This window comes from Biomphalaria glabrata, chromosome 14 (assembly GCF_947242115.1).
Source record: "Biomphalaria glabrata chromosome 14, xgBioGlab47.1, whole genome shotgun sequence".
NCBI classification, from domain to species: domain Eukaryota; kingdom Metazoa; phylum Mollusca; class Gastropoda; family Planorbidae; genus Biomphalaria; species Biomphalaria glabrata.
In genome coordinates this window covers 34,015,385-34,043,379 of record NC_074724.1, presented here as the reverse complement: position 1 = coordinate 34,043,379, position 27,995 = coordinate 34,015,385, and the positions used below count along the sequence as shown (strand labels likewise).

The 27,995-nt window shown below is 35.6% G+C and overlaps 1 protein-coding gene across 1 annotated transcript; it reads left to right on the top strand.

Moving 5' to 3' along the window:
* Positions 1–18,865: 18,865 nt before the first annotated feature.
* Positions 18,866–19,575, top strand: LOC129922734 (serum response factor-binding protein 1-like). The gene is made up of 2 exons (XM_056009680.1): positions 18,866–19,121; positions 19,235–19,575. Exons 1-2 carry the CDS (start codon positions 18,866–18,868, stop codon positions 19,573–19,575), a joined length of 597 nt encoding a protein of 198 aa, XP_055865655.1.
* Positions 19,576–27,995: the final 8,420 nt, after the last annotated feature.

The window sequence follows — 27,995 nt, the reverse complement described above, 5'->3', positions numbered from 1 at the left end:
CCTTCTTAAAAAACAAACAAAGCTTATCTGAAGGAGAAGAACTCTGTTTTTAAAACTATATATATATATATATCAATAATGTACAAGTTATTTCCCTTTTGTGATATCAAACAAAACAATTCATTATCAATACATAATTGACTGATTTTGGATAACTTTTTAAAATTATTGATTCATGTTTTATGAACAAAAAATAATTGTTAAAGAATCAACTTGATCGGAGAATGAAAATCGCGTTAACAATTATTTAAGGGGACTAAACCCAACAAATTTAGCCTTATATCTGAATACAGAAATATTAGTTTCCCTTGTTGGTATCCAAGAAAATAATGAGCTACGTGTAATTAATTGGCTCATTTTAGTACTGATTCATGTCTTGTCTATTCCAATGAGTAATTGTGGGAAGTTTGAACTTGATCCGAGAATGAAGGTGTAAGAAATAACGTGTATACACTTTTAACCGGACAACAGATAGATGAACAGATACACTAATTTAGTAAATATAAGAGTTGAAAAAGGACTAAATAATGCCATATTATGGATTTGAATTTTCACTTTGCTGTACGCCCAAATGCCTAGCATATATATATATATATATATATACACATATACAGATATATATAAACATATATATATAGAGAAATAGAATTATATCCACGTAGTTGCAGGTCTACAAATAGGCCTATATATATATAGTGCTTGAACTAATTAAATTTATGTTAAAGGTAGATAACCTGATGAATTTGTTTCTTGCACAAGTATTTCTTTTACACGCCAAAACAAGAATCAATAACAATACTAAAATAATAATTAGCTAATTAGACAGTTTAATTAAATTAGTTATTTTGTTTTGGTATCTAGAACAAGGGAAATAAATTTTACTTCACTGCTAAAGTGATATAAGAGGATTTTCTCCCCTTTATTGTTTGTAGAAAATAAGATTGCAAATAATTATAAATAACTATAAAACCTATTTTCATTAGCAGTGGTTAACACTCAAATTCGAGTTCAGATCTTTCACTTTTTTTTTTTAAACGCTACTTCTAGATACCTCTTTCTCTTTCTGCCCCACCCCTTTCCAACTCAGCCAGACAAGTGATAGAATCATAGCGTATCGAGAAAGCTAAAAGCATAATATTGCGCTATTTAAAAAAAAGTTGTTAAAAATATGTCTATTATTAGTCTAGAATAGTCTAGATTCTACATTTATTGCAAATTTAACTACATGACTGATCCAAATTAATTGATACAAATTACACTTAATATAAAAGTTGTTGTTTTTTTTTTTGGCTTTTTAACTTTGATACAGCTTATGAAATCAATCATAACACATATAAATGGCTCCTTCTGTCTTGGAAGACAATGGATGCACCCAGATGAGTCACTGGCTTTGGTTTCGTCTTAAGATGGGGCAGAATCTGGAGTGACTAATCAAGCCAATTCTGGAGCCGCAGAGTTTTCCACATTTCTTGCATGTATATGCATGTGACTAAGGGCTAGCTGACAGGGCAGCTTTCTTTTCCTTTCTCTTGGCTGATGCAGCTTCGTTTCTTTTGCACTTGGCGAAGCTCGTACCAGCACGTACAGTCTGTCTCCATACCGCATACGTTTTCCAAAGTAATGTATTTATTTAGATGGCCTTTAACTTTGTCCATCAACTAAAAGATGCTGACCACGGTGCCTTTTTTTCGAGATTTGATTTTGTTATTTAACGCTACAAAATCCTGTTTCATATAATATATTTCCACATTTCTTGCATGTATATGCATGTGACTTAGGGCTAGCTGACAGGGCAGCTTTCTTTTCCTTTCTCTTGGCTGATGCAGCTTCGTTTCTTTTGCACTTGGCGAAGCTCGTACCAGCACGTACAGTCTGTCTCCATACCGCATACGTTTTCCAAAGTAATGTATTTATTTAGATGGCCTTTAACTTTGTCCATCAACTAAAAGATGCTGACTACGGTGCCTTTTTTTCGAGATTTGATTTTGTTATTTAACGCTACAAAATCCTGTTTCATATAATATATATATGTATATGTATATATATATATATATATATATATGTATATATATATATATATATATATATATATGTATATATTATATATGTATATATATATATTATATATGTATATATATATATTATATATGTATATATGCGATGCAATCTGTATCTGTCTTATTATCTGACATCTTGTTTATAAGTATACACATCGATTAGTTGCTGTGGAAAATAAATTTCATTGTAGACTTATGACAGTGTCGGGGTAATATCCCCTGACAGTCACATTGACAAATTTAATAGCATAACAAAAAAAAAAAAAGATTTAGCTTGAAGTTAGTTTGCTTTGTTTGTAGTTCAAATAAAAAAAAATATACCTGTGCATTTTTAGGTGGTTGTATGATATAATCTAGTTGATTGTAGTGTAGATGATATGATTACTTGAAATGTTAATCTTCGAGTTTATAAAGTAACCTACAACTCACCACAGAACTAATCGTTATAAAATGAGATGGTCCAACCTTTTAAACTACAATAATATTTTCACGAAATAAGGGCACATTCTACGTCGTCTTTATTTGCCATGAGTAAGTTTCTAATATCAACTCTGTCAGTCTGTCTGTCTGTCTAGTATAATTTTTGTACATGTTTTTTCTTGCACACACAATATCGGGATGAAAATGAAATTTTGCACAATATTGTTTCTAGTATCTGACCAAAAGGACAAAAATAAAAAATAGGGAACGTGAAAAAAATCTAAGAAAAACTTTTACAAAATAGTTGTTCATATTTCGTGCCTGTGAATCTAATAGTAAAAAAAAAATAAAAAAAAAAACGAAATTCTTTTCTCATAAAATACTTCACGCTATTTTGTTTCGTATATTTGTTACGACACACGACTCTTCAAATACTAAGACAGTCTCAGGGTTTTACTCTAAAAATACTTTAATATTATGACAAGTTACGTAAACATCAACATTCTATCTCCCTTCCTGTCAGTTTTCATCCGGCTTCTTCTTTTAACCTCCCTTCCATTCAATACACTAATTCGCACCTTTATTCCTGCACACCAATGCTGCGCTACGACCGTTTAATAAAAACTGATTTTCTTCCTTTCACAAATTCATCTGTTATATTCCTGCAAGGAATGCGTTAGCATTTCAAAATCTACTCAATTTCTGTCTTTGTAATATGTCTTCCATTTTCTTTTATTTGATTTTCTATATCTCGCTGTCTGCCTTTGTGTCAAAATACTAGGTTATACCTACTAATACAAAAGAATCATAGATAAGTTGCTTTAGGGCACAAGAGTCTAAAGTAAGACTCTACTTCTTATTCAATTGTCTTTGTATTGTCACTGAAGAGTTATAATCTGCGGTGTTGTTTTGTTTGTACAAATTTACTGGAAGAAACAGGTGGACAACATGATGAATATATGCTTCATTGTTCAACTACTCTCTTAAAATTTTAAAATTCTTGTTTGTTAATTTATAGTGTCCTAGAGAAAAAAAAACTTGCTTTGTGATTCTGAGTTTACAATCATTAAAGCGAAGGAATGAATTCAATTAGACATTTCCCGAATTCAATTTAGCCTATTCAATCTTTCAAGTGTATTTCTTTCTGATCAACAAATTCTTGAGATCTACTTTTTTTTTACGTATGTGGATTAATTAGTGTAATCAATGACCCAGCGCGGAGAAGTTTTACAAACCTAGAGTTAGTTCTATAACAACATTGCGTCTCTTTTCAGTTTGTTCATTTCTTGTTCTGTACATAACATCTTTTTTAATGGTAATAAAGCATAGCATCACTTTCTTCCATGGATCTCTTATCATTTTCTCCCATCATTTTCTCCCATCACTTTCTTCCATGAAACTCTTATCATTTTCTCCCATCATTTTCTCCCATCACTTTCTTCCATGGATCTCTTATCATTTTCTCCCATCATTTTCTCCCATCACTTTCTCCCATCACTTTCTCCTAGCACTTTCTCCCATCACTTTCTCCTAGCACTTTCTCCCATCACTTTCTCCCATCACTTTCTCCCATCACTTTCTTCCATGGATCTCTTATCATTTTCTCCCATCATTTTCTCCCATCACTTTCTCCCATCACTTTCTCCCATCACTTTCTCCCATCACTTTTTTCCATCACTTTCTCCCATCACTTTCTCTCACCACTTTCTCCCATCACTTTCTCCCATCAATCTGCAGGAACGTCTTTCCTAGCCATTATGACCCTGTGATATGGTCATATAAAGTTGTAAAATAAAGCCTTGTTATTGAAAGACATTTTAGGCAGAGAGGAATAAAGAAAGACAGATCTTGTGTGCTGCCCCAACGGTTCAACAGACCTATTGATAAATGAAGATAAAGGTGCAAGAATGTCATAATGATTGCAAGAGTTGTGACAACATATTGCATTTAAAACTGTTATTCTTAGGTTACTTCAGTTTTGCAGGCAAACATCATATCAGTGTTTCAAAAATTGGGCAAACTAGTGTTACTTTCAAAGAAAATAAATTAAATTTCATGGAAAGCAATTAAGTAACAAAGTGTTACATCACAATAAGTGTATTATCACTTGAAGTGCATTCATTCATACAATTCTATCTTATGATTTTTTACATTACATAAATGTAATATTACTTTCTTTTTTTTTATCGTAGTAATTATGGCTTACGATTTTATATTTTAGAAATCGTTATTACACATGATGTTTTGTAACATATAAAATTATGTCACGAAAGCTGCTGTCTCACGTACAGTGTTGTATCTCTGTGTCCTTATGGCTCCTTTTGAAACCTTTTGTATGACTAAATGAGGCAAATCTATGTTACATAGCATAGGTCACAGGTTGGACATCCGTTAATATTAGGCGCGGTAGTACTTTCGCCCTTCTTTATACTATTTTCTGTATACTATTGTTGTGTATTGCATCTGCAACCCGGGACCCTTTATGTTCGCTCTACATGTGGATCTATCCAGTACCACTTTTCCCCAGCTGTTAGTGTCACGTTTGAATAAATTGGTATACCTTAGAAGTGGACGACCAGAGGCTCTACTGCAGCGGTTCTCAACCTTTTAAGCTCGGCGACCCATTTTTACAATTCCCACTCTGCGGCGACCCCCATCCACACAGTAATAGAGGAATAGAAAAAAACATATTTTCGATGGTCTTAGGCGACCCCTGGCAAATCGTCAATCGACCCCTAAGGGGGTCGCGACCCACAGGCTGAGAACCCCTGCTCTACTGCCTTCTGTTAGATCGCCATACCGAATGTCTTATGGAAGTCGACTTTGTGGCATTGTATGCACGTGGCCATGCCAGCCAAGACGTCTGCCGCCTATAACAAGAAGGAGGTAAATATGTGTATATGATAACATGAGAACCAACTGTGTAAGGAAATAAGTGTGTTAAAATGTTGGGCATGTGCCGTAATCAATTCAATAAATATTTGAATAAAATAATATCTTTCTTTAAAAGTGGACCATTAATTACCCTAACATATACATTTTGAAAAACAAAATGTATTGATTCTGACGGCCTTCAACTTTGTCCGTCTGCTGTATTTTGAAATATCGAAAATGTTGAAATAATTTTGTTATTTTATGCAAGAAAATCTTGTTTCAGAATAGCTCTTCTACATTGTGATTATATCATCGTTTTTATGATCTTTTCACCTTATCTTTAATAGATAACTATTGTTTATCCTAACACATACATTTTGAAAAACAAAATGATTCTGATGGACTTAACTCTTTCTCTCCTAACTGACGATACCAACGTTGATTCCACCAGAATGTGATAAATAATTACGGAGAGAAAGAGTTAAACTTTGTCCATCTACTAGTATCTTTCAAGACAAAGCGATGATGGAAGACTATGTGCTGAATGATTATCTCTTTACAGCTATCAGGGCCAGGTGAGGCTCATTATGTTACTAAGAAATAGTCTTTAAAAGTGGGGGATGTGTGGTGGAGAGGCTATGTACACCTCAGCTTGGCTAGAAGGCTAGAGGTTCGACACCCGACTCGATTTGTGTTTACTGAGCGCCTAAAGGCAGCTACAGGCAGCTAGGAAAACTCTCCCAGATACCCCTCCCCCCCCCCACTGGTCCACAAATGAGATTGGACCCTAGCGGTCTAACGAGAAACTCTTTCGTACACCTTTAATTACTTTCAAAAATTAAGTAATTTAACTCTTTCTCTCCTAACTGACGATACCATAGTTGATTCCACCAGAATGTAGTAAATAATTACGGAGAGAAAGAGTTAAATTTGACGGAATAAAACGTGCATCACACAAAGTACATAATCACATACAGTGCTAAATCTTTTTCAGTGCTATGTCACATTCAATACTATATAGCGGTTTGCGCGCTGGGCTGTCGTTTTTGGATATATCGATGGTCCCCGGTTTAAACCCTGCCCGCTCCCATCACCATTCTTCCTGCGGGAGGTTTGGAGTAAACTATCTTCAACTCTGAAGGAACATCCGAAACATTTTTTAAGCCGTGGGTGATAGACCCATACTTTTTTACTTTTTGTTTTTTACTAAGAATTAGATCTATTTGCACGTATTGCGATGAGCCAATACTAAACTAAATGAATTCAATAAATGCAATTCTAAGGCTGGATCGAAATTGAGACAAAGAAATGGTTAATGCTATGACACCTAAAAGGACTTTGTCGCAAAAGTGTTATTTGTATCATCGAAATGTTTAAAGTTTTGGCCCAGTGGCAGTGACGCGACTAATTAAAAACAAGGACTAGGATTTGTAGTGTAACGAAAGTAAACACAGAATACTTTCGGCAGCTTTAGAGGGAGGTCGACTTAAGTTTCGGAAGTAGATATTTAGATATTGCGACAATTCGACGGCTCCGTTCGTTGCGTATTCAACTTCTAGTTCGACATCGTTCATCAGCGTTGTACAGCTTTATAGTTGTGGCCGTTCGTCTATATTTGGTTATTATTATTATAGCTTTTATATAGCTATATTTTTGTGTGGTTAATGTAGGTTTCTAGTTCGACATCGTTCATCAGCGTTGTACAGCTTTATAGTTGTGGCCGTTCGTCTATATTTGGTTATTATTATTATAGCTTTTATATAGCTATATTTTTGTGTGGTTAATGTAGGTTTCTAGTTCGACATCGTTCATCAGCGTTGTACAGCTTTATAGTTGTGGCCGTTCGTCTATATTTGGTTATTATTATTATAGCTTTTATATAGCTATATTTTTGTGTGGTTAATGTAGGTTTCTAGTTCGACATCGTTCATCAGCGTTGTACAGCTTTATAGTTGTGGCCGTTCGTCTATATTTGGTTATTATTATTATAGCTTTTATATAGCTATATTTTTGTGTGGTTAATGTAGGTTTCTAGTTCGACATCGTTCATCAGCGTTGTACAGCTTTATAGTTGTGGCCGTTCGTCTATATTTGGTTATTATTATTATAGCTTTTATATAGCTATATTTTTGTGTGGTTAATGTAGGTTTCTAGTTCGACATCGTTCATCAGCGTTGTACAGCTTTATAGTTGTGGCCGTTCGTCTATATTTGGTTATTATTATTATAGCTTTTATATAGCTATATTTTTGTGTGGTTAATGTAGGTTTCTAGTTCGACATCGTTCATCAGCGTTGTACAGCTTTATAGTTGTGGCCGTTCGTCTATATTTGGTTATTATTATTATAGCTTTTATATAGCTATATTTTTGTGTGGTTAATGTAGGTTTCTAGTTCGACATCGTTCATCAGCGTTGTACAGCTTTATAGTTGTGGCCGTTCGTCTATATTTGGTTATTATTATTATAGCTTTTATATAGCTATATTTTTGTGTGGTTAATGTAGGTTTCTAGTTCGACATCGTTCATCAGCGTTGTACAGCTTTATAGTTGTGGCCGTTCGTCTATATTTGGTTATTATTATTATAGCTTTTATATAGCTATATTTTTGTGTGGTTAATGTAGGTTTCTAGTTCGACATCGTTCATCAGCGTTGTACAGCTTTATAGTTGTGGCCGTTCGTCTATATTTGGTTATTATTATTATAGCTTTTATATAGCTATATTTTTGTGTGGTTAATGTAGGTTTCTAGTTCGACATCGTTCATCAGCGTTGTACAGCTTTATAGTTGTGGCCGTTCGTCTATATTTGGTTATTATTATTATAGCTTTTATATAGCGCTACTTTCATGCTTATAGCATGCTCAGAGCGCTTTTGGTCCAATCTCATTTGTGGACCAGGTGGGGGGAGGGGGGTATCTAGGAGTTGGTTTTCCGTGCTGCCTTTAGGCGCTCAGTAAACACAACTCTGCCCGAGTCGGGTATCGAACCTCGAGCCCCCTTCTAGGTAGCCAAGCCAAGCCAAGTTCAAGCGCACTTGGCCTCCGTTTAGACTTACCAGCACAAGACACAGCGCAGAGGTTCCTAACAGCAAACAACTCTTGTTCAGTACAGGACAACACTACGTTATCTAAAATTAGCTTTAGGCAAAAGTGATTCTGACAATTAAACTCTTTTCCGCCTAATGAGTTCATAATTAAATAGATGTAACTTGTACTCATGATAAATGTCGTTATCTTTTGTTCTGACTGTTCAACGTTTGTTCGACTCCAGCAAAATTGACAACGTTTTGATTTGACAATGTTTATGTGGGAAGCGTGGTGTTTAGTGTTTCATTTAATAATTTTAACTTTGAGGACTGATATTTTGTTTTCTTTATCTAACGCTTGAACTTGGCTTGGCTACCTAGAAGGGGGCTCGAGGTTCGACACCCGACTCGGGCAGAGTTGCGTTTACTGAGCGCCTAAAGGCAGCACGGAAAAACCAACTCCTAGATACCTCCCCCCCCCCACCCAACACACACACACTGGTCCACAAATGAGATTGAACCAAAGCGCCCTGAGCATGCTATAAGCATGAAAGTAGCGCTATATAAAAGTTAATATATATATATATATATATAAAGGATAAACTGTTAGCTAAGTATTCACATTGAACACATATGTGACAACATATTTTTTAATATGACAGTTGCATTTTAACTGTACTACTCTCGACATGGTACTTTGTTGATGTAAAACCAATGGTTTTATAGTTCGTCTATCGTGGTTCGATGACCACTTTTGATATCCATTTGTGGGCGGGGAGTGGGCTGATGTCTTTGCACTGGGGGTGTTTGTGCCTCCTCCTGTGGCGGGTGAGACTTATGTGAGCCCGAAATGTTCGTCAAGTTATTCCAGCTATAGCTTTGCTTTTTATTTTCCTTGACGCGTTTCTTCTGCCAGCGCTGTTTTCTCGTCCTCTGTAATTTGTGCGCCAGTTTTTAGAGAGTGGCGCCATGATGCTCTGTCTTGTGCTTCCGTCTCCTAGGTGGCGGGGTCAATGCTGAAGGCTTTCAGAGAAGCTTTGAGGGTGTCCCTGAAGAGTTTTCTTTGTCCACCTTGTAAGCGCTTACCTTTCCATAATTGGCCATACCAAAGTCGTTTAGAGATGGGGTGTCTTCCACTATGTAGATGTGGCCAGCCCATCTCAGATGAGATTACATTGAAAAGTTAATGATAATTGTACACATATTTTTTTTCAAGCAGGAGAAACCTAGCGTCGAGATTATTGTTTTACTGGTGACAATCTTGTCACATGTCACTGTCACTTATGTACGTTGTCACTTGTATTTCCTCACGTGTATTCAGTTAGTTGTATGCTCTCTATTACTTACATGCTGTCTGTTGTATGCTGACATTGCCATGCCTTCAGTTGTATGCTGTTGTATGCTGTTGAGTGTTTCATTTAATAATTTTAACATTGAGGACTGATATTTTGTTTTTTTTATCTAACTTTCATGGTGAGTTGTTGTTGTTTTTTCGTTAAATTAATTTTGTAATTACTAATATTTTAATATTTATAAAATTGGTCTGATTATTTCGTTTTGTTATTACTCGTTGAGTTCTTTTATGTCAAGATGACAGGAAACAAATTAGACCAACACATGCATGTTTTAATACACTGTTTTTATGGAAGTTTTATCATACAGCAATTATATTTTTTGTTTTTTTTTTTTGTTTTTTTTTTTTAAAAAGGAAACCTCAGAATCTGCGCTATTCAGTTTTAGCTTTATCATCATAGGAATCCTTGGGCTTTATGCCTCTTTTCTTTGCCTCTTTTTTGGGCTTTATATGCCTCTTTTATGGGCCATCTTGCCTCTTTTGTGGGCTTTTTTTTTTTTTTTTTTTTTTTTTTTTTTAATATGTTTTTATTTGTAAGTTACCATAATTCACAAGTATTAAATCATAAACAATTGAAAAGTGATTAACCTAAAAATATAATAACAGTAATAGAAATATTATTTAATATCAAAGACATACTACCTAACCAATGAACCCCCTAAAGACAGAAAAATGATACAAGTATACTCTACTCCAGAACAATCAACACAATATCAGATATCCCTGACCCCCAACACCCTATTTCTGAAAAACTACATGAGCATTATACAGGTATATGAAAATCAAACTAGATAATTCTCTACCCTAAAGTCCATTATTTTTCTAAATGTTAATTCCAAGTGATTAGGATCAAACACCTTATTATTATGTAGACATTTGAGCCAGGTAGCCCAAACAAGATTCCTGTATTCGGAAACAATAATCAAGTTAAAGTTATGTGTCATTTTATTTTTTAGTTTTGGCAGCTTGTTTAAAATAATAGACAAGTTAACATTTACATAATTGCCACAGTTTGCTTCCAATAGGTCCATTACATTACTTCTAACTTGAAGGAATAATGGACATTCCAAATACATGTGTTTTTCGTTATCAGCATTTTCAAGGTGGCATAATATACATTCAGGGTCATTTGCCCGTCTTCTAACCATAGGGGTCATCTCAAAGATAAGTCTATAACTAATCTCTCTAGCTTTTGGTGGGATATGTTTACTGTGTAGGTTTATGAATGTGTCATTGAATTCTGTCACCCCAAGAACTCTTCCCCACTTAATCCTATTCACTAGGCTTTCCTGTAACAGCTTTTTAAGTGTTATGTATGATTCTTTGGTTTTGTTGTGTATTAAATGTTCATTACCAGGTAAAACTCTTGAAATAGATCTGTAAAATGGATGAGTGACTGTACCAAAATAGTGAGGAGTATCATTGTGTATTGGAAGAAGACTACTTAATCTTAAACCATAATAGTAAATTGTCAAGGGAAAGTTTGTTGGGTTTCTAACTACTTGACCTACAAATTTTAGCCTTAGCGACTGTATTTTTGTTTTAACATCTTGCAAGTTTATCCCCCCATCCTCTTTGTTTTGAATGAGTGTAATGTGCTTAATGCTCCTAATAGTGTTTTTAAATATAAAGCTTCTAATTAACTTGTTCAGCTTGTTTATGAATTTAGGAGGTGGCTCTGTAATGTTAGCTAAATAGACAATCTTTGGAATGACCAAACTATTTATCAATACAGCTCTACCAAATATTGTAGAACCTGTGTGCTGATAACGTTTAATTAAGTTTGAGGCTTTGACAAAAATATTCTCCCACTGGTCTTTACAATAGAACAAAGGATTACAGGTATAGACAATACCACAAATCTTGATTTTATCAACAATTCTGAAAGCGCAATTCTCTTTGAATTTCCATTTCCCTAGTCCCATTACAGAGGATTTATTTATATTTATTTTTGAACCACTAGCTTCTCCGAAAAGTGTAAATTTCTTTAGTATATTCTCAATATCTTGCTCTGAAGATGGAAAAAAGGTTGTATCATCCGCATAGGCTTTGACTTTGATGGTTGAGAAGGAACGACCCGGTATATTTATCCCAATAATAGATGGGTCAGATCTTACAGATTCCAAGAAGGGTTCCAAGCAAAGGATATACAAGAAGGGGGATAAGGGACAGCCCTGTCTGACAGACCTTTGTATGAGGATACTCCTACTGAGAGAATGATTAATTATCAATCTACTTGTTGCATTGGTATAGACAAGCTTTATATATCTGATTAACAGGGAACTTATTTTACATTTCTCAAGCACCTTGAAGAGGAAGCTATGGCTTACTCGGTCAAAGGCTTTTTCTTGATCTACAGATAAAAGAGACACATTGAGGTTTTTATCCTTACTGTACATGATAAAATCCCGTAAAAAATGCGTCATGCCGTCAATGTTTCTGTCCGGGATACAACAGTACTGGTCATGTCCGATAAGTTGGTTTATGAGTGGTTTCATTCTTAGGAAAATCATTTTTGTGAGAAGTTTATAGTCCGTGTTGAGAAGTGAAATGGGCCTATAGTCGCTAGGTGAAGTGTTATTTTCAGATTTCTTAGGTAAAAGTGTGATGTATGCTTCGTTAAAATTTGGAAGAAAATGTCCCAGTTTAATGGCGTCGCTATATAGTCGCAGTAAGAGAGGACCAAGCAGGGGGAAGAAGGTTTTATAGAGTTCAAATGTTAAGCCATCTGGACCGGGTGACTTATTGTTCTTAGTCGAGTCCAGGGCAGTCCTGAGTTCGTCTAGCGTAAATGCAATCCCTAAAAGATCTTCATCTGTCTTGTCCAGCTGGTTGCAAAATTTTAGAAAATTATCTTGAGCATCAGTATATACTGGCTCTTCACTGTATATAGTAGTGAAGTGTTTGTAAAAATATTCTTAATATCTTCATAATCATCTACTTTATTCCCCTCACTATCTATGATGTTGCTTATTATTTTACTTGATTGTACATTCTGTTCAAACGATAGGAATAGTTTACTAGGACCTTCATTACTTAAGTAATTTTTACACCTAATCTCAGCACCCCTATAAGTATACTTGTTTAATTCCTCTAGTTTTAAAAGAGTTTCTGTTTTAACGATTTCATCATCCGTGTGTAATAATGTGTATTTGAGTTGTTCATATTCTTGCCTCCTACGTCCCTGAGCTAATGTAGATATTAACTGGCTTTGCTGCTTGATAGAACTTTTTAGGAGAGGCCATGTCTGTGTTAAATCGAAATGTGGATCTTGTATATCTTGTAAGTAAGAATTTAGATTAGTAGAAACTAACTCCACGAAAAGGGGAATTTCCAACAGAGAATTGTTAAATTTTCAGTAGGATGACTTTCTTTTAATTTCTTTGTTTTTTATGTCCAAAGTAACTAACACCGCTTTGTGGTCTGTGTATTCTAGTGTTTCTTCCAGATGTGACACCCGACTTATATAGAAATGATTAGGAGCATACACTCTATCTAAGCGCGTCGAGACGGGGTATGACCTATGCACCATGGTGGTGTCACGACCCATAGGTTCTAGTGTCCTGTAAGCATCAACTAAATTAAAATTCCTCTCTATCTCCTCTAAGAAATTAAGATTCGGAAAGGTTTTACGAGAGGGAGGACCCACTGCCAAAGTAGTCTGTTTATCTAATGCAGAAGTTATGTAATTGAAATCCCCCCCTATGATAAGCGTATCCTCTCTATAATTATTGTTTAGTATATCGATTAAATTTTCATAAACATCCTGTTTTTCCGCGCTCTTTGCTGGTGCGTAGATGTTTGCAAGTGTAAATGTTTGATTTCCTGATTCTACTCTAATGATTACTATTTCTCCCCTGGTGTCATTAAATGCATGCACTACTTTAAACCTATCTGAGATTAGAAAAATAGCTACCCCTCTACACTCGTTACCTAGGCTAAACCAGCCCTCTTTCAGCCCTATGTCGGATGTGTATTTGCGTGATTTATAATGTGTGTCTATATTTGTTTCTTGAATGAAAATGAAGTCTGGCCTGTATTTTCTGGATAGGTGTACAATGTATTTTTGCTTGTTTCTAAGACTACGTATATTTAATGATAAGATTGTAATGTCTGTCATGACTGGGTGTAAAAGTAAATTTAACCAGTTCTAGTGGTTAATTATGGGTGTTCCCCCCTCATCTATAACCAATGTGGGTGGAGTCTCAGGAATGTCCAATGCACTAACATCAAGATTCGTGTTAGGAGGGCTTACAACTTCTCTTATAATACGCGGGCTCGCGAAAAGATCCTCACACGAGGAGACAGATAAGCATCTCTTCCTTTTCAATTTTGTCGGAGACCCAGGAGCGGACCTAACATGCTCTTTAGAGCGGAACCGCTTTTTTAGTTTGAAGTCTTCGACACTCTGGGGGGTTTCAACCTCCGCATCAACAGCTATCTCTGGTGTACTGGCAACAACCGATGAAGTAGCTGCATCCGCCATCATAGATGAAGCCGCGACATCCGACACTTTAGATATCTTCTTTGGCGACACTTTGAAGACTCCTTTTTTTCCCTTCTCTACTATCGTGAAGCCATCCTTCTGCAACCATTTTTCGATTTCCTTCTCCTTGGGATTACCTTCTTTGACCGCCTGTGCATAGCTCAGAGGGCCTGGTTTCTCCTTGGGAGGCACAGTTCGAGCCGGGCCGGCCTTTCGGGTGGGGCACTGATTTGACCAATGCTGGTCCAGTCCACAATGTAAGCATTGTTGCCTACGACCTGGTATGGTGACTAGAACTTTATAAATTTTTGGGTCCCCTTCATACCGTAGCTGGATGTAGTGTGGGATGGGTGCATCTTTTTTTGCTTTGATGAAGGAAACCCACTTGTCCGAAGCATCTATTTTCGTCACCTCCACCTTGGATCCTTGCTCTGCAAATGTTTCTATGATTTCAACGATCTTGGTTTTCGCAATTGAAGGCGATACCCAATGTAGGGTAACTTTCAGCCTTTCTTCCTCTATTGGGAAGATCTCAACCTTGAAGGAAGTCTCACTACCGAAAGACTTACCAACAAGTTTGTCTCTTACTTTCGCAGTTGTTGGTACCAAAATCCATGTATAAGGGTTTTCGAACCTATATAATGCTGTTACTTCAGCAGCTGACAACTTGAGAGCCTCTAAAAGGCTCCCAATAGAAGATTTCATGGCGTTATTGCCAGATAGTTTCAACAGGAGAGTACCCTTCGGGTGGATAAGACCACCCTCTAAGTCCTTTTTTTCAATCAAAAACGTCGGATAAGACATTCTTTGAATGAATGCACAACAATAACAAAAGGAACAGGAAATAAACAATAAAGGAAGTATGACGCGATTGGAACGCGACCGACTCGAAGAAAATAACAAATATGAAGAAGAACGCAAATTTAACACTGCAATTAGAAAATGCAACTATATCGATATACTCCCCTGACAAATAAACACAGGAGCAATCAAAACTCCTAAGCCAGAAGCAAGGAGCGTCCAAAATCCTTCAAACAATGCATTCGAATTCACTAGATCTAGAATACAGATAAAGCATCCGCCATCTTGAAAATACAGTTGTTAATAATTTTTTTTAAAGTCGAACTTATTAGCAATAACAAATGATTTTTTTCTTATGCATTAAATTTTTTACTTTTAAACATTGAAATCGCTTTGGAGTCGTGTGAATAAAAAATACCGTGACCTTAATTCTACGCAATTAAATGCCATTTTTAAGGTATATCCCTATTGCAGCGGTTTTCAATCTTTTAAGCTCGGCGACCCCCCTTTTTACAATCCCCCACTCTGCCGCGACCACCCACACACACACACGCACACACAGCAATAGAAGAATACACAAAAACAATCCATATTTTCGATGGTCTTATGCGACTTGAATGGTAAAATATAAACCTCGTAGCCGTGACATTACCACACGATGGTCTCCTTGCAATAACACTGTACTATTGCACATGTTGTTGTTTTTGTTTTATTACATTACATCTTGTTTCTGTTTTGGTTTTGACTTTTTGTGTTGTTGTTTTTTTATTGTAGCTTGAAAATAAACATTAAATTGACTTTGCACTTTTGTTTCCTCACGGATGTGTTTCAGAAGATTATAAAAGACTTAATCTTGAGTCTCTTATCCATGGTGCTATTGTAAGTTTTCACTGGTACCTCATTGTTACCTACCATGACTCTACATTGGAGATTAGCTCCACTTGATTTACTGTTGCTCTCAGGGGGTCGTATTGGTCATCGCCTGAAAGTCTTCCAAGCAGACAGCTAATTGTTTCCCCCTTCTGTCAAAGTTACTTCTGTGTATCCTATTTATTATCACCTGAAACTCCACTGCGCCTCCAATGTCACCCTTTAGTAATGTCGACAGATTTAATGGCGGCTAAAATAAATGTGAAATCTGTTTTCGTTTGTTGTATATTTGGATTGTAGCTTAGAAGTTGGAGTTAAACCTACAACTTTTGTTTGTTCTTGTTGCATGTAGCCAAACGAAATTAGCGTCTCTCTTTCGTTCCATTCTAAGTTCTTTGATTTTCTGGCAGCCTTCTCCAAAAAACAAATTGTGTGGCATTCTAATTGTTCATTTCGATCCGTTAAAAAATCTGTGATGAGGGAAAAGTTCGACATACATTTTACGTAAAAAACAAGGACAACAATACAGACACAACAATACACACACAACAATACAGACACAACAATACACACAGAACAATATACACACACACAATTACAAACACAACAATACACACAACAATACACACACAACAAGACACACACAACAAGACACACACAACAAGACACACACAACAAGACGCACACAACAAGACACACACAACAATACACACTCAACAATACACACAGAACAATATACACACACAACAATACACACACGACAACACACACAACAATATACACACAACAAAACACACTTGTGTCATGACGACGTGGCTTTTAACATTGTTATGCGTTCTTTAATTATTTGTCTCCTAAGATGCATTTACCGGTTCATTCATCTACTCCTTTAGCATCTCTTTTATTATTGTTTCTCCCTGTTATCTCTGTCTCTCTGTCTCTCTTTCTCTCTCTTTCTCTCTCTCTCTCTCTCTCTCTCTCTCTATATATATATATATATATATATATATATATATATATATATATATATATATATATATATATATACCAACAATTGGAACAAGCCAAATAAATATTTAAAAAATCCTTTGAAAAAACAAAAGAAAGCTTATTTAATGGAGAAGAACTCTGTCTTTAAAACTATATATATAAACAATGTACAAGTTATTTCCCAAAACAATTATTAAATAATTGTTAAAGAATCAACTTGATCGGAGAGTAAAAATCGCGTTAACAGTTATTTATGGGGACTGAACCCAACAAATTAAGCCTTATATCTAAATACAGAAATATTAGTTTCCCCTGTTGGTATCAAACAAAATAATGAACTACATGGAATTTACATTTTTTATTGATTCATGTCTTTTCTATGCCAATGAGTAATTGTGCAAAGTTGTAACTTTGATTGTGTAGTTCGTATTTTCTTAAATATCTAATATATTTTGGTTTGTACAAATTAACTTTATGATAAAGGTGGACAACATTATGAATATGTTTCTTGCACAATTATTTCTTTACACGCCAACACAAGAATCAATTTTTTTTTAATTTGCTTATTAGCTAATTAGATAGTTTAAATTACTTTTTTTTTTGTTCGGTATCTAGAACAAGGGAAAGAAATTTTACTTCTCTATTAAAGTGATATAAGTGGATTTTCTCCCCTTTATTGTTTGTAGAGAAAACGATTGCAAATAACTATAAATAAATATAAGCAGTGGTTAACACACAAATTTGAATTTAGATCTTTCACTTTTTTTTTAATCACTACTTCTAGAGATCTATTTCTTTCCCTTCCCCTTTCCAGCCAGACATGTGATAGGATCTTAGCGTATTGAGAAAGCTTAAAGCATAATATTGCGCTATTTTTAAAAAATTGTTAAAAATATGTCTATTATTAGTCTAGAAAAGTCTAGATTCTAGATCTATTGCAAATTTAGTTACATGACTGATCCAAACTAATTGATACAATTACACTTAATATAAGCTTTGAAAAAAAAAAAAAGTTTTTTGTTATTTTTTTTGCTGGTTAACTTTGATACAGCTTATGAAATCAATCATAACAGAGCGGCAGAGTTTCCCACAGTTCGTGCATGTATATGCATCTGTCCTAGGGCTAGCTGGCAGGGCAGCTTTTTTTTTTTTTTCTTGAGTGATTTAACTTCGTTTCTTTTGCACTTGGCGAAGTTCGTAAGTTCGTACCAGCATGTACAGTCTGTCTCCATACCGCATACGTTTTCCAAAATAATTTATTTATTTAGATGGCCTTTAACTTTGTCCATCAACTAAAACATGTCAACCATGGTGACGTTTTTTCGAGATTTGATTTTGTTATTTAACGCTCCAAAATCCTGTTTCAGATGGTGAGGTGATACCGTCGTTTCTCTGGTTTCAAATGTTTTGTTTCAGACTTTGTCCTAATTGAAAATAAAATCGCCAACTGAAAGTTCTATTATTTTCTTACCTAAGGGAATTGTTTCCCCAAACTATTTTCTGCGGAACTCTAGTGTTCCGCAAGGCCTGAATAGGCGTTCCATGAACTATTGTATTGGTGTATTGGTGTATTAGTTCTTCTCGGTAACGGAACATTTCTTTCTAACAACATCGCTATACATGTTACACTGATCTATATTCTGACTCAAACAAAGAAAACAAGATCAACAATTAAATGGTGTCATGTGTGTGTTATATGAGTACCACAGTATTTCAAAACAAACTATCGCTATTTTAATGGGAGAGCCTACAAACATATCACTGCACAGCAGTGTTGTCCTTTTCTTATGCTGTAAAAAAGTCAAATGTATCAATAAGGTCTTGACGCCACATTAGATATTCAAACTCATCTTACCACTATCGTGTTTGATATTTAAAAAAATAGGCTTTTATCTTCAAGTATACAATTACTACTGGAAAAACAGAGAAGTGAAAAGGAAGCAATTCAAGTTATCAAAAAATATCAAAGTGTTCCGCTAAATTCTCCGTATGTACGAAGTCCGCCAGCCATTTGCTGCTGAGCCTTCAGTCCGCCAGCCATTTGCTGCTGAGCCTTCAGTCCGACAGCCTTTTGTTGCTGAGCCTTCAGTCCGCCAGCCTTTTGTTGCTGAGCCTTCAGTCCGCCAGCCTTTTATGCTGCTGAGCCTTCAGTCCGCCATCCTTTTGTTGCTGAGCCTTCAGTCCGCCATCCTTTTTGCTGCTGAGCCTTCAGTCCGCCAGCCTTTTGTTGCTGAGCCTTCAGTCCGCCAGCCTTTTTGCTGCTGAGCCTTCAGTCCGCCAGCCTTTTGTTGCTGAGCCTTCAGTCCGCCAGCCTTTTATGCTGCTGAGCCTTCAGTCCGCCATCCTTTTGTTGCTGAGCCTTCAGTCCGCCATCCTTTTATGCTGCTGAGCCTTCAGTCCGCCATCCTTTTGTTGCTGAGCCTTCAGTCCGCCAGCCTTTTGCTGCTGAGCCTTCAGTCCGCCAGCCTTTTGTTGCTGAGCCTTCAGTCCGCCAGCCTTTTGCTGCTGAGCCTTCAGTCCGCCAGCCTTTTGTTGCTGAGCCTTCAGTCCGCCAGCCTTTTATGCTGCTGAGCCTTCAGTCCGCCATCCTTTTGTTGCTGAGCCTTCAGTCCGCCATCCTTTTTGCTGCTGAGCCTTCAGTCCGCCATTCTTTTGCTGCTGAGCCTTCAGTCCGCCATCCTTTTGCTGCTGAGCCTTAAGTCCGCCAGCCTTTTGTTGCTTAGCCTTCAGTCCGCCATTCTTTTGCTGCTGAGCCTTCAGTCCGCCAGCCTTTTGTTGCTAACGCTTCAGTCCGCCTTTGCCTGCTGAACTGCCAGTCTTTTATAGCCTGCTCCTGAGAGCATCTTTAAAAGTAAAACGCTACAATGTCACAACTATTTAAGCTTTTTAGTCTCTGCATATTCAAGAGAAGTGCAATTCTAATACCGTGTCTAGTTATTTATTTTTCACCAAAATTAACTAATCAGAGAATTGGTGCGTTCGAGTTATAGAGTAGTTTATAATATTGTATTTTCAAATTCCCACCACTGTCAAACTGGTGACTTTCAGAAAACTACTTACCATTGTGTAACAACTCTGGTGCTTGGTGGAAAGATTGTGCATGTGCGGGAGATGACGTCATATTATTCTTTTGCATTGATTTTTAAACGTGTATATGTATAAAAAATGTAATGGATGGAAGTAAAAGAATCGAGATTTAGGACACGAACCTTCGTCAGCTACAAACAAACGAAAAAGAAAAACAAAAATAAGCGCCATAAGACTTAAAGTTACTTCTCTGTCAGCTGTTGTTGTATGCCGAAGCAGAAATTAACCCCGCTGATTGAAATCTCAAGTTCATCTTATTATTGAAATGAAATTATATTTAAAATACATTAAACTTTTGCGACTTTCTTATCGCTGTAAAAAACAAATTTAACCCAATATTTATTTCATTTCAACAAAAAACATTAATAATCTGTACGAAATCGTTTGCAAGGAAACCAGCAAATTAAAAGTAGACATTTTAGATAAATGTAAACATTCTGTGTAAGTAGCTCTGAAAGTAAAATGACTAACTAACGTAATCTAAAGTAATCTTCTCACTTTATATATTGAACAAAACAATCAATTTTTAGCGGCCCCCGAAAGGAGAGTAGGCACTATTAGTTTTATGTGGTCTGTCTGTCTGTCCATCCCGTTTAGATCTTGTAAACTAGAAAAGATATTAAAACTCCAGCTTCATGAAATTATAGACCATTCCAAGTTCTGATGCAACGGCTACTTTTTGTCTTTTCTGAAAGCAAAATAAAATTAATTTTTAAAATAAACTATACCAGCAGTTTTTAGTATGTATACAGTACTTCAGCAGCTGTATTAAAACTTAAGCTCGTGATTTGTCGTTTTACAACAGATTTTAATTTATGTGAATTGTTCTGCTAGGGAAAGTAGCGTTGCTTGTATGCTATCACATCTATGTTATTCACTGTCAGGTGTAAGCTGTCACAGATATGCTATACTCTGTCACTTTTGAACTTTCACATGTAAGCTGTCGTGTGTAATCTCTCACAAGTATAAGTGTAATCTGTCACATGTATGCTGTCACTTGTTAGATGTCACATCTATGTTTTCACTGATCTGTCACATTATGCAAATTTCATTACAAAGCTTATAGCAACTGATTCTGTCTGTCTGGTACAAAGCTTGTACACGTTATTTATCCCACACTCAATCTCGGGTCCAGATGAAATTTCGAACAATTATTTCGGTAATAGGCGATATTATGCCGCCCACGCCTGATCCGGTTCTTTCTGTGGTCTTACTGTAGACAATAAGCTCCTAAACCTACCCTCCAAAGCTGTACCATCGCAAATTAATATTAAGCCGAAAAAAAAATATTTAGTTTTCAAGTTCTTTTATCATTGTTGTAATGAAAAATACGCCATTTTGTTTACTACGTTCTTAAGAAGATGTAACTCTCCATCCCAGAAGTTTAAAAAACAATAAACTAAGAGCAAGTATCACTGAACTATATATTATTTTGATGGAATTTAGTATGATCAAAATTTAGATTTAGTGCTAGCTTTAGGGTTAGGGTTAGAATTAGGTTTAGAGTTAGGTTTAGGATTAGGTTTAGAATTAGGGTTAGGGTTAGAATTAGGTTTAGGATTAGGTGTAGAATTGGGGTTAGGGTTAGAATTAGGTTTAGGGTAAGGTTTAGGATTAGGATTATTAGGTTTAGAATTAGGTTTAGGGTTAGAATTAGGGTTAGGGTTAGAATTAGGGTTAGGTTTAGTGCTAGGTTTAAGATTAGGTTTAGAATTAGGGTAGGTTTACTGCTAGGTTTAGGGTTTGGGGTTAGGTTTAGGTTTAGAATTAGGGTTAGTTTTAGGATTAGGGTTAGGTTTAGAATAGGTTTAGTGAAACCTAACCCTAACCTTAAATCTAACCCTAAACCTAGCACTAACCCTAAACCTAGCATTAACCCTAAACCTAAATACTAAACCTAACCCTTAACCTAGCACTAACCCTATCCCTAAACCTAGCACTAACCCTAAACCTAAATACTAAACCTTACCCTAAACCTAGCACTAACCCTAAACCTAACCCTAAACCTAGCACTAACCCTAAACCTAAATACTAAACCTAACCCTAAACCTAGCACTAACCCTATCCCTAAACCTAGTCCTAAATCTAACCCTAAACTTAATTCCCTAAACCTAGTACTAAACCTAAATACTAACCCTAAACCTAATTCTAAACCTAACCCTAATTCTATACCTAATTCTTATTCTAAACCTAACCCTAAACCTAGCAGTAAACCTTTTATTTTGATCCTACTAAACCTAATCCTAAACTATAATATAGTGCTCCAAACGATAAATAGTTCAGTGACATTTTTTTCTTTACTTCCTCTCCAGAACATCATAACAATATGGCGTTGCCTCTATTACAGCAATAATAAGGAACCGTAAAAACTAAATATTTTTTTTTCGGCTTAATATTAATTTGCGATGGTACAGCTTTGGAGGGTAGGTTTATGAGCCTATGGTCTAAGATAGGACCACAGAAAGAACCGGATCAGGCGTGGGCGGCATAATATCGCCTATTACCATTATTTCTTTTACCTGACAACACAAGAATCAATAAAAAAAAAAAAAAAAGAAAACCAATTAGTGAATTAAATAGTGGTAATTCATCACTTTGTTTTGTATCTCGAACAATGGAAAGAAATTGTACTTGACTGAAGTGCTCGAAACTCTAAATTAATGTACATATAGTGCACCTTTGGAGACTTCCATTTTATCTTCTAAAGTAAAAGAAAGCACTTTAAAAAAGGTTGTCACGTTTTTGAATGAAAACTCTTTTATTTGTAACAATAAACTCTTGCTACCCGCTATTGAAGTATTTGATTAAGCTGACCTAAAATGTGTTGCGAAAACGTCTGACACGTTTTGTATGTTCCTTCAGAGCTTAGAATAATTATGATTGACTACCTTGTCCAAACCTCCCGCAGGACAGCGGGCAGGGTTTGAACCCGGGGCCATCGCTAAGTCCGTACGACAGTGCAGCAAGCATACAGCACGACCAGGCGGTATGCAGTTTGTTTAGAAAAAAAACAAAACAGTACACAAAACTTGTGTGTGTTCTAATAGTATGCAGCAAGATGCTTCTCTGCTTTGCGGCATATGCGTCTCGTCTTCTGTTCCAAAAGAAATCGTCTAGATCCTTCATATTCTTTTCTCTCTATATCTAAATGCACAAAGGCATTTACTGTATGTATTGATATGGAAATACTAAAGAGATCTGTTACAAAAGTGAAGATTAACTTCAGTCTCTCTCAGTATCTCTCTCTGTCTCTCTCAGTATCTCTGTCTCTCTCAGTATCTCTCTCTGTCTCTCTGAGTATCTCTCTCTGTCTCTCTGAGTATCTCTCTCTGTCTCTCTCAGTATCTCTCTCTGTCTCTCTCAATATTTCTCTCTGTCTCTCTCAGTATCTCTCTCTGTCTCTCTCAGTATCTCTCTTTGTCTCTCTTAGTATCTCTCTCTCTGTCTTTCAGTATCTCTCTCTGTCTCTCTCAGTATCTCTCTCTCTCTCTCTCTCAGTATCTCTCTCTGTCTCTTTCAGTATCTCTCTCTGTCTCTCTCAGTATCTCTTTGTCTTTTTCAGTATATCTCTGTCTCTCTCAGTATCTCTGTCTCTCTCTGTATCTCTCTCTGTCTCTCTCTGTATCTCTCTCTGTCTCTCTCGGTATCTCTCTTCGTCTCTCTCAGTATCTCTCTCTGTCTCTCTCAGTATCTCTCTCTGTCTCTCACAGTATCTCTCTCTGTCTCTCTCAGTATCTCTCCTGCCTTCTCCCTTTAGTTAATTCCTCCCCCTTCTCTCTCCCTCTCTTTCATGTTCTATTTTTCTCTACATATTTCTTCCCTCTCTCCCTTTCTTTCTCTACCTCCCTCTCTTTCTTAATTCCTCTTTTTTTATCCTTCTGTTTCTCTCACTCTCCCTGTCGCATTATCACTCTTCCTCTCTTTCTATCTCCCCTTCTTCTTTCCTTTCTCTTTTTCTCCATATCTCTCTTGTATATCTCTCTCTTTCTCTGCCTTTTCCCCTCTCTCTCTCTCTATCCGTATCACTCTTTCTCTCTTACTCTCCCTTACTCTCTTTCGCTCTTCCAAACCGACAATACCGTAACCGGAAAATGTACGTGTTTTTTTTTAGCGGCCTCCGAAAGAGAAAAAGACGTTATTAGTTTAGTATGGTCTGTCTCTCCGTCCGTCCGTCCGTCCCGTTTATATCTCGTAAATCAGAAAAGATGTTTAAAATCCGAAATCATAGTATTGTAGACAAATCAAAGTTCTAATGCAACGGCTACATTTTTTGTTATCTAAAAGCGAAAAATCTAATTTTTAGCACATTTATGCAAATGGTTTTTGATATTTGTTAATTTATTTTCATAATTGTATTGCTACGTTAAGTAAGTTCTAACTACTACATTTACAAAAAAAAAATGTTTACGTTTTTTTTAAGAGAAAAAATCTATTTAGTATACATATAAGTGTAACATAATTTAAAACAGCAATTAATAAGTAGTTTCTCATATTACCGCGTGAATGACACTGGAAAACCAAATTCATGAAATTCTTAACTAAAGAATATTTAATATTTTTTTACGAATTTATTTTTCTGAGACTTTGAATAATAGATTGACCTTTTACAAAACAATTTAATAATCATTATAAGACATCAGTTAGGCCATATTTATTATTCACATACAAACTTACATTCACCTATCTCTCGAACCGTTGGTGCACCGCACAAGATCTGTCAACCTTCTTTCTCCATTATTCAATGTTATTTGCCTTTGATAAAATTGTATTCTGATAATCTTTCTGAAAATATTGAAGCCTGTCTAGGTGGATCACTTAGGGTGCCGATTTTGAGTTTGTGTTTCCACACAAACTGTCTTCTGTAATCTTGTTGTTTTTTTCTACGCAAGCAACATAAAAAGAAAAAAAAAAAGTTACAATTGAAGACCTAAGAAATAACAAAACTTGCTACAAAAATTTACATATATATTGAAGTATGTCATTGGGAAGCGTGGTCGAGAGGCCAAGTGCGCTTGAACTTGGCTTGGCTTGGCTACCTAGAAGGGGGCTCGAGGTTCGACACCCGACTCGGGTAGAGTTGTGTTTACTGAGCGAGTAAAGGCAGCACGGAAAACCAACTCCTAGATACCCCCTCCCCCCCCCCCCCCCCCCACCGGTCCACAAATGAGATTGGACCAAAAGCGCTCTGAGCATGCTATAAGCATGAAAGTAGCGCTATATAAAAGCTATAATAATAATAATAATAATAATTGCACATACCACAATGTGTAAAAATTTTTCTGCAATATTTTTTTATAAACTTAAACAATAATAAACTCATTCGTTGCATCCCATTGGTCTTTCTAGTGAGCCAACTAAAAAGCCTTTTGATTCTGTTTTGTATTTTAAAAAATCTAACAAGATACAACCTTTTCTTAGAATTTAAGTGATTTATGTTATTTTAGCATAACATTGTTATAATAGATTTTAAAAAAAAAAACCCACATTTTTCCTCATCCTGTGATGGTCTAATGTTATACAAGCGTTACATTGTTGTAAAAGATCAACAACAAAAAATATATTTTTCGCTCTTCTTTCTATAGTGCAATGGTATATACTCATAGCATTGTTCTATCAAGATCAAACAATTAAACACATTCTTTCCTCTTTATAATGTCAATATAAGCCTAACACTTTTATAAGAAGATTTAAAAAAAAAAATAAAAATTTTTTTGTTTGTATAGTGTCAATAGTATATAAGCACATTATTGATTCACTACATCACTGCTACATCCTCGTCTCTATTTCAGTCATATAGTGAATACTAATTAAGCTCATTTTTATTGTATATAAGACAAGAGGCAGGGTCACCCCCATCAGTTGCGGGGCCTATGCGATCGGATTGCGTGGGGCCCATATAATAAGGATAATAATTAAAAATTAAGATTTTATATTAGAAAACAAAATTCGTCTTTGCATTTTAATCTTTTCCTACTACGTACAAAATTACGATCAATTTTTTTTTTAAATATATCGCTTTTGATTTTTTTTTTTTTTTGAAGAGATTGAGATCTATATTGATATGCCAATAACTCTTATAGTAAAAGAAAGTAATGAAACTTTAGGTTTTGGTTAAAATTCGCCTGTTATTACATTTTATTAAATGAACACTGACAATGGATTTTTTTATCGTGCGTAAAATTTGCGTTTTCAATTTTGAATGACACCCCCATACAAAAACCTTGTCTTTTTTTTTCCTGGAGATTTTTACGAGTTTTAAGAAGATTTAGAATTAGTGCAGTACCTATGAAAGTGCAGGACCCACTCACCCTACAGCAGGGGTTCTCAACCTGTGGGTCGCGAGCTCCTTAGGGGTCGATTGACGATTAGCCAGGGGTCGCCTAAGACCATAGAAAATATGGATGTTTTTTTGTCTATTCTTCTATTACTGTGTGGATGGGGTCGCCGCAGAGTGGGAATGGTAAAAAAAAGTGGTCGCCGAGCTTAAAAGGTTGAGAACCGCTGCCCTACAGGGACCGCATAGGTTGCAGTGGCCTAAGGCGGCCCTGACAAGAGGTCATCAACGGGCTCATTCGTCATTGCTTTTCCGTTCCAGATCTCTCTAGGTTTTGAAACAGTCTATGTGATACTTAAACGCTTCAGCATCTCAATTCCACCTCTAGGAGCTTCTTATTTAATTTCGCAATACAGTTCGTACAACGGACATAAGTTTATGAAACGCAGAAGACAGACAACTCAGTTATACTACACATTCAAACAATTTGATGTTTTATCTCCCTTACAATACCCTCATTTTGGTGGCAGTAAACACGTAGAGTACGAAATGTGAAGTTAATCGTACAACAATGAGCATGACTCCATCAACTCCAACATTTCTCTGACAGTAGATTGTCATACATTAAACTCACATTTCCATTTGGGTTTCATTCTCGTTTTACAAGACGACAATGACGTTTTTGGAGACAAGATATTTTTTAAATTTTAGTTTTCTGCGTCTTATTCAAATTTCAAGTGAACATTCTTTCAGTTCATTGTGTTTCATCCAAATCAATTTAGAAAGCTGATTTCTAATGAAAGAAAACATTTCTGATTTATTTTCTGAAACATTAATAAGAAATTTATAAATTTTTTGTTTGTTTTAGCTTTCTGCTTCCTCTTTCAGCAACGAAACTGCGAGCTGTGTCTTTGGAGGCGAAGCTTCTCTCATTTTGAATTGTAAAATGTTGAAGATTATAAATTAATTTCACTGACTTTTACCTTTCAGAAGAAGCGTCCTCTAAGATATTTCTGCCTAGAGTTTACGGAAAATATAATTTAGTCCGTTTAACTAAATTAGGGTATTATAATATACTATAATAATGTGTTAGGTATTATAATATATTATAATAATGTGTTAGGTATTATAAAAAATATAATAAGGTGTTAGGTATTATAATAAACTATAATAAGGTGTTCGGTATTGGTATTATAATAAACTGTAATAAAGTGTTAGGTATTATAATAAACTATAATAAGGTGTTAGGTATTATAATAAACTATAATAAGGTGTTAGGTATTATAATAAACTATAATAAGGTGTTTTAAGATTTATCAACTATCCCTTTGTCTTTTGCACTTTGGGGCACCACATAAGATCAACCTAATGTCTATTTCTATTTATTATATTCCGCTCTTTAAAATCGTCTTCCTATCGCTTTCTTTAGTTTCCGATATTGCATTTAATTCAGGTGTACATCATTGTGATTAATCTCCTATATCATTTTTTATACAATCCCTCAAACACAACAAAACATGTTTTACTCATGATTTTAACAGCGTGACGGTAAATGAATGTAATAAGTGGACTATGAAAAAATTAAGTATTGATGAAACATACTGGGGTGTTTTTTTTTTGCTGGTAATTTCTCAAGACTGCTCTCTTGAGAGTTATTGCGAATCTTATTAGTCCTGGCATAATTTTGAGGCTTGTTATTCTGTTTTGGACTATTTTCACATGAAGTTGTGTTAACATCACATCTTTTTTTGAGTATTT

Coding starts and splice junctions, on each gene's coding strand:
- LOC129922734 (XM_056009680.1), top strand. CDS start 18,866: ATGTACGAAGTCCGCCAGCCATTTGCTGCTGAGCCTTCAGTCCGCCAG. Junction 19,122..19,234: donor TGTTGCTGAGCCTTCAGTCC/GCCAGCCTTTTT, acceptor TTTGTTGCTGAG/CCTTCAGTCCGCCATCCTTT.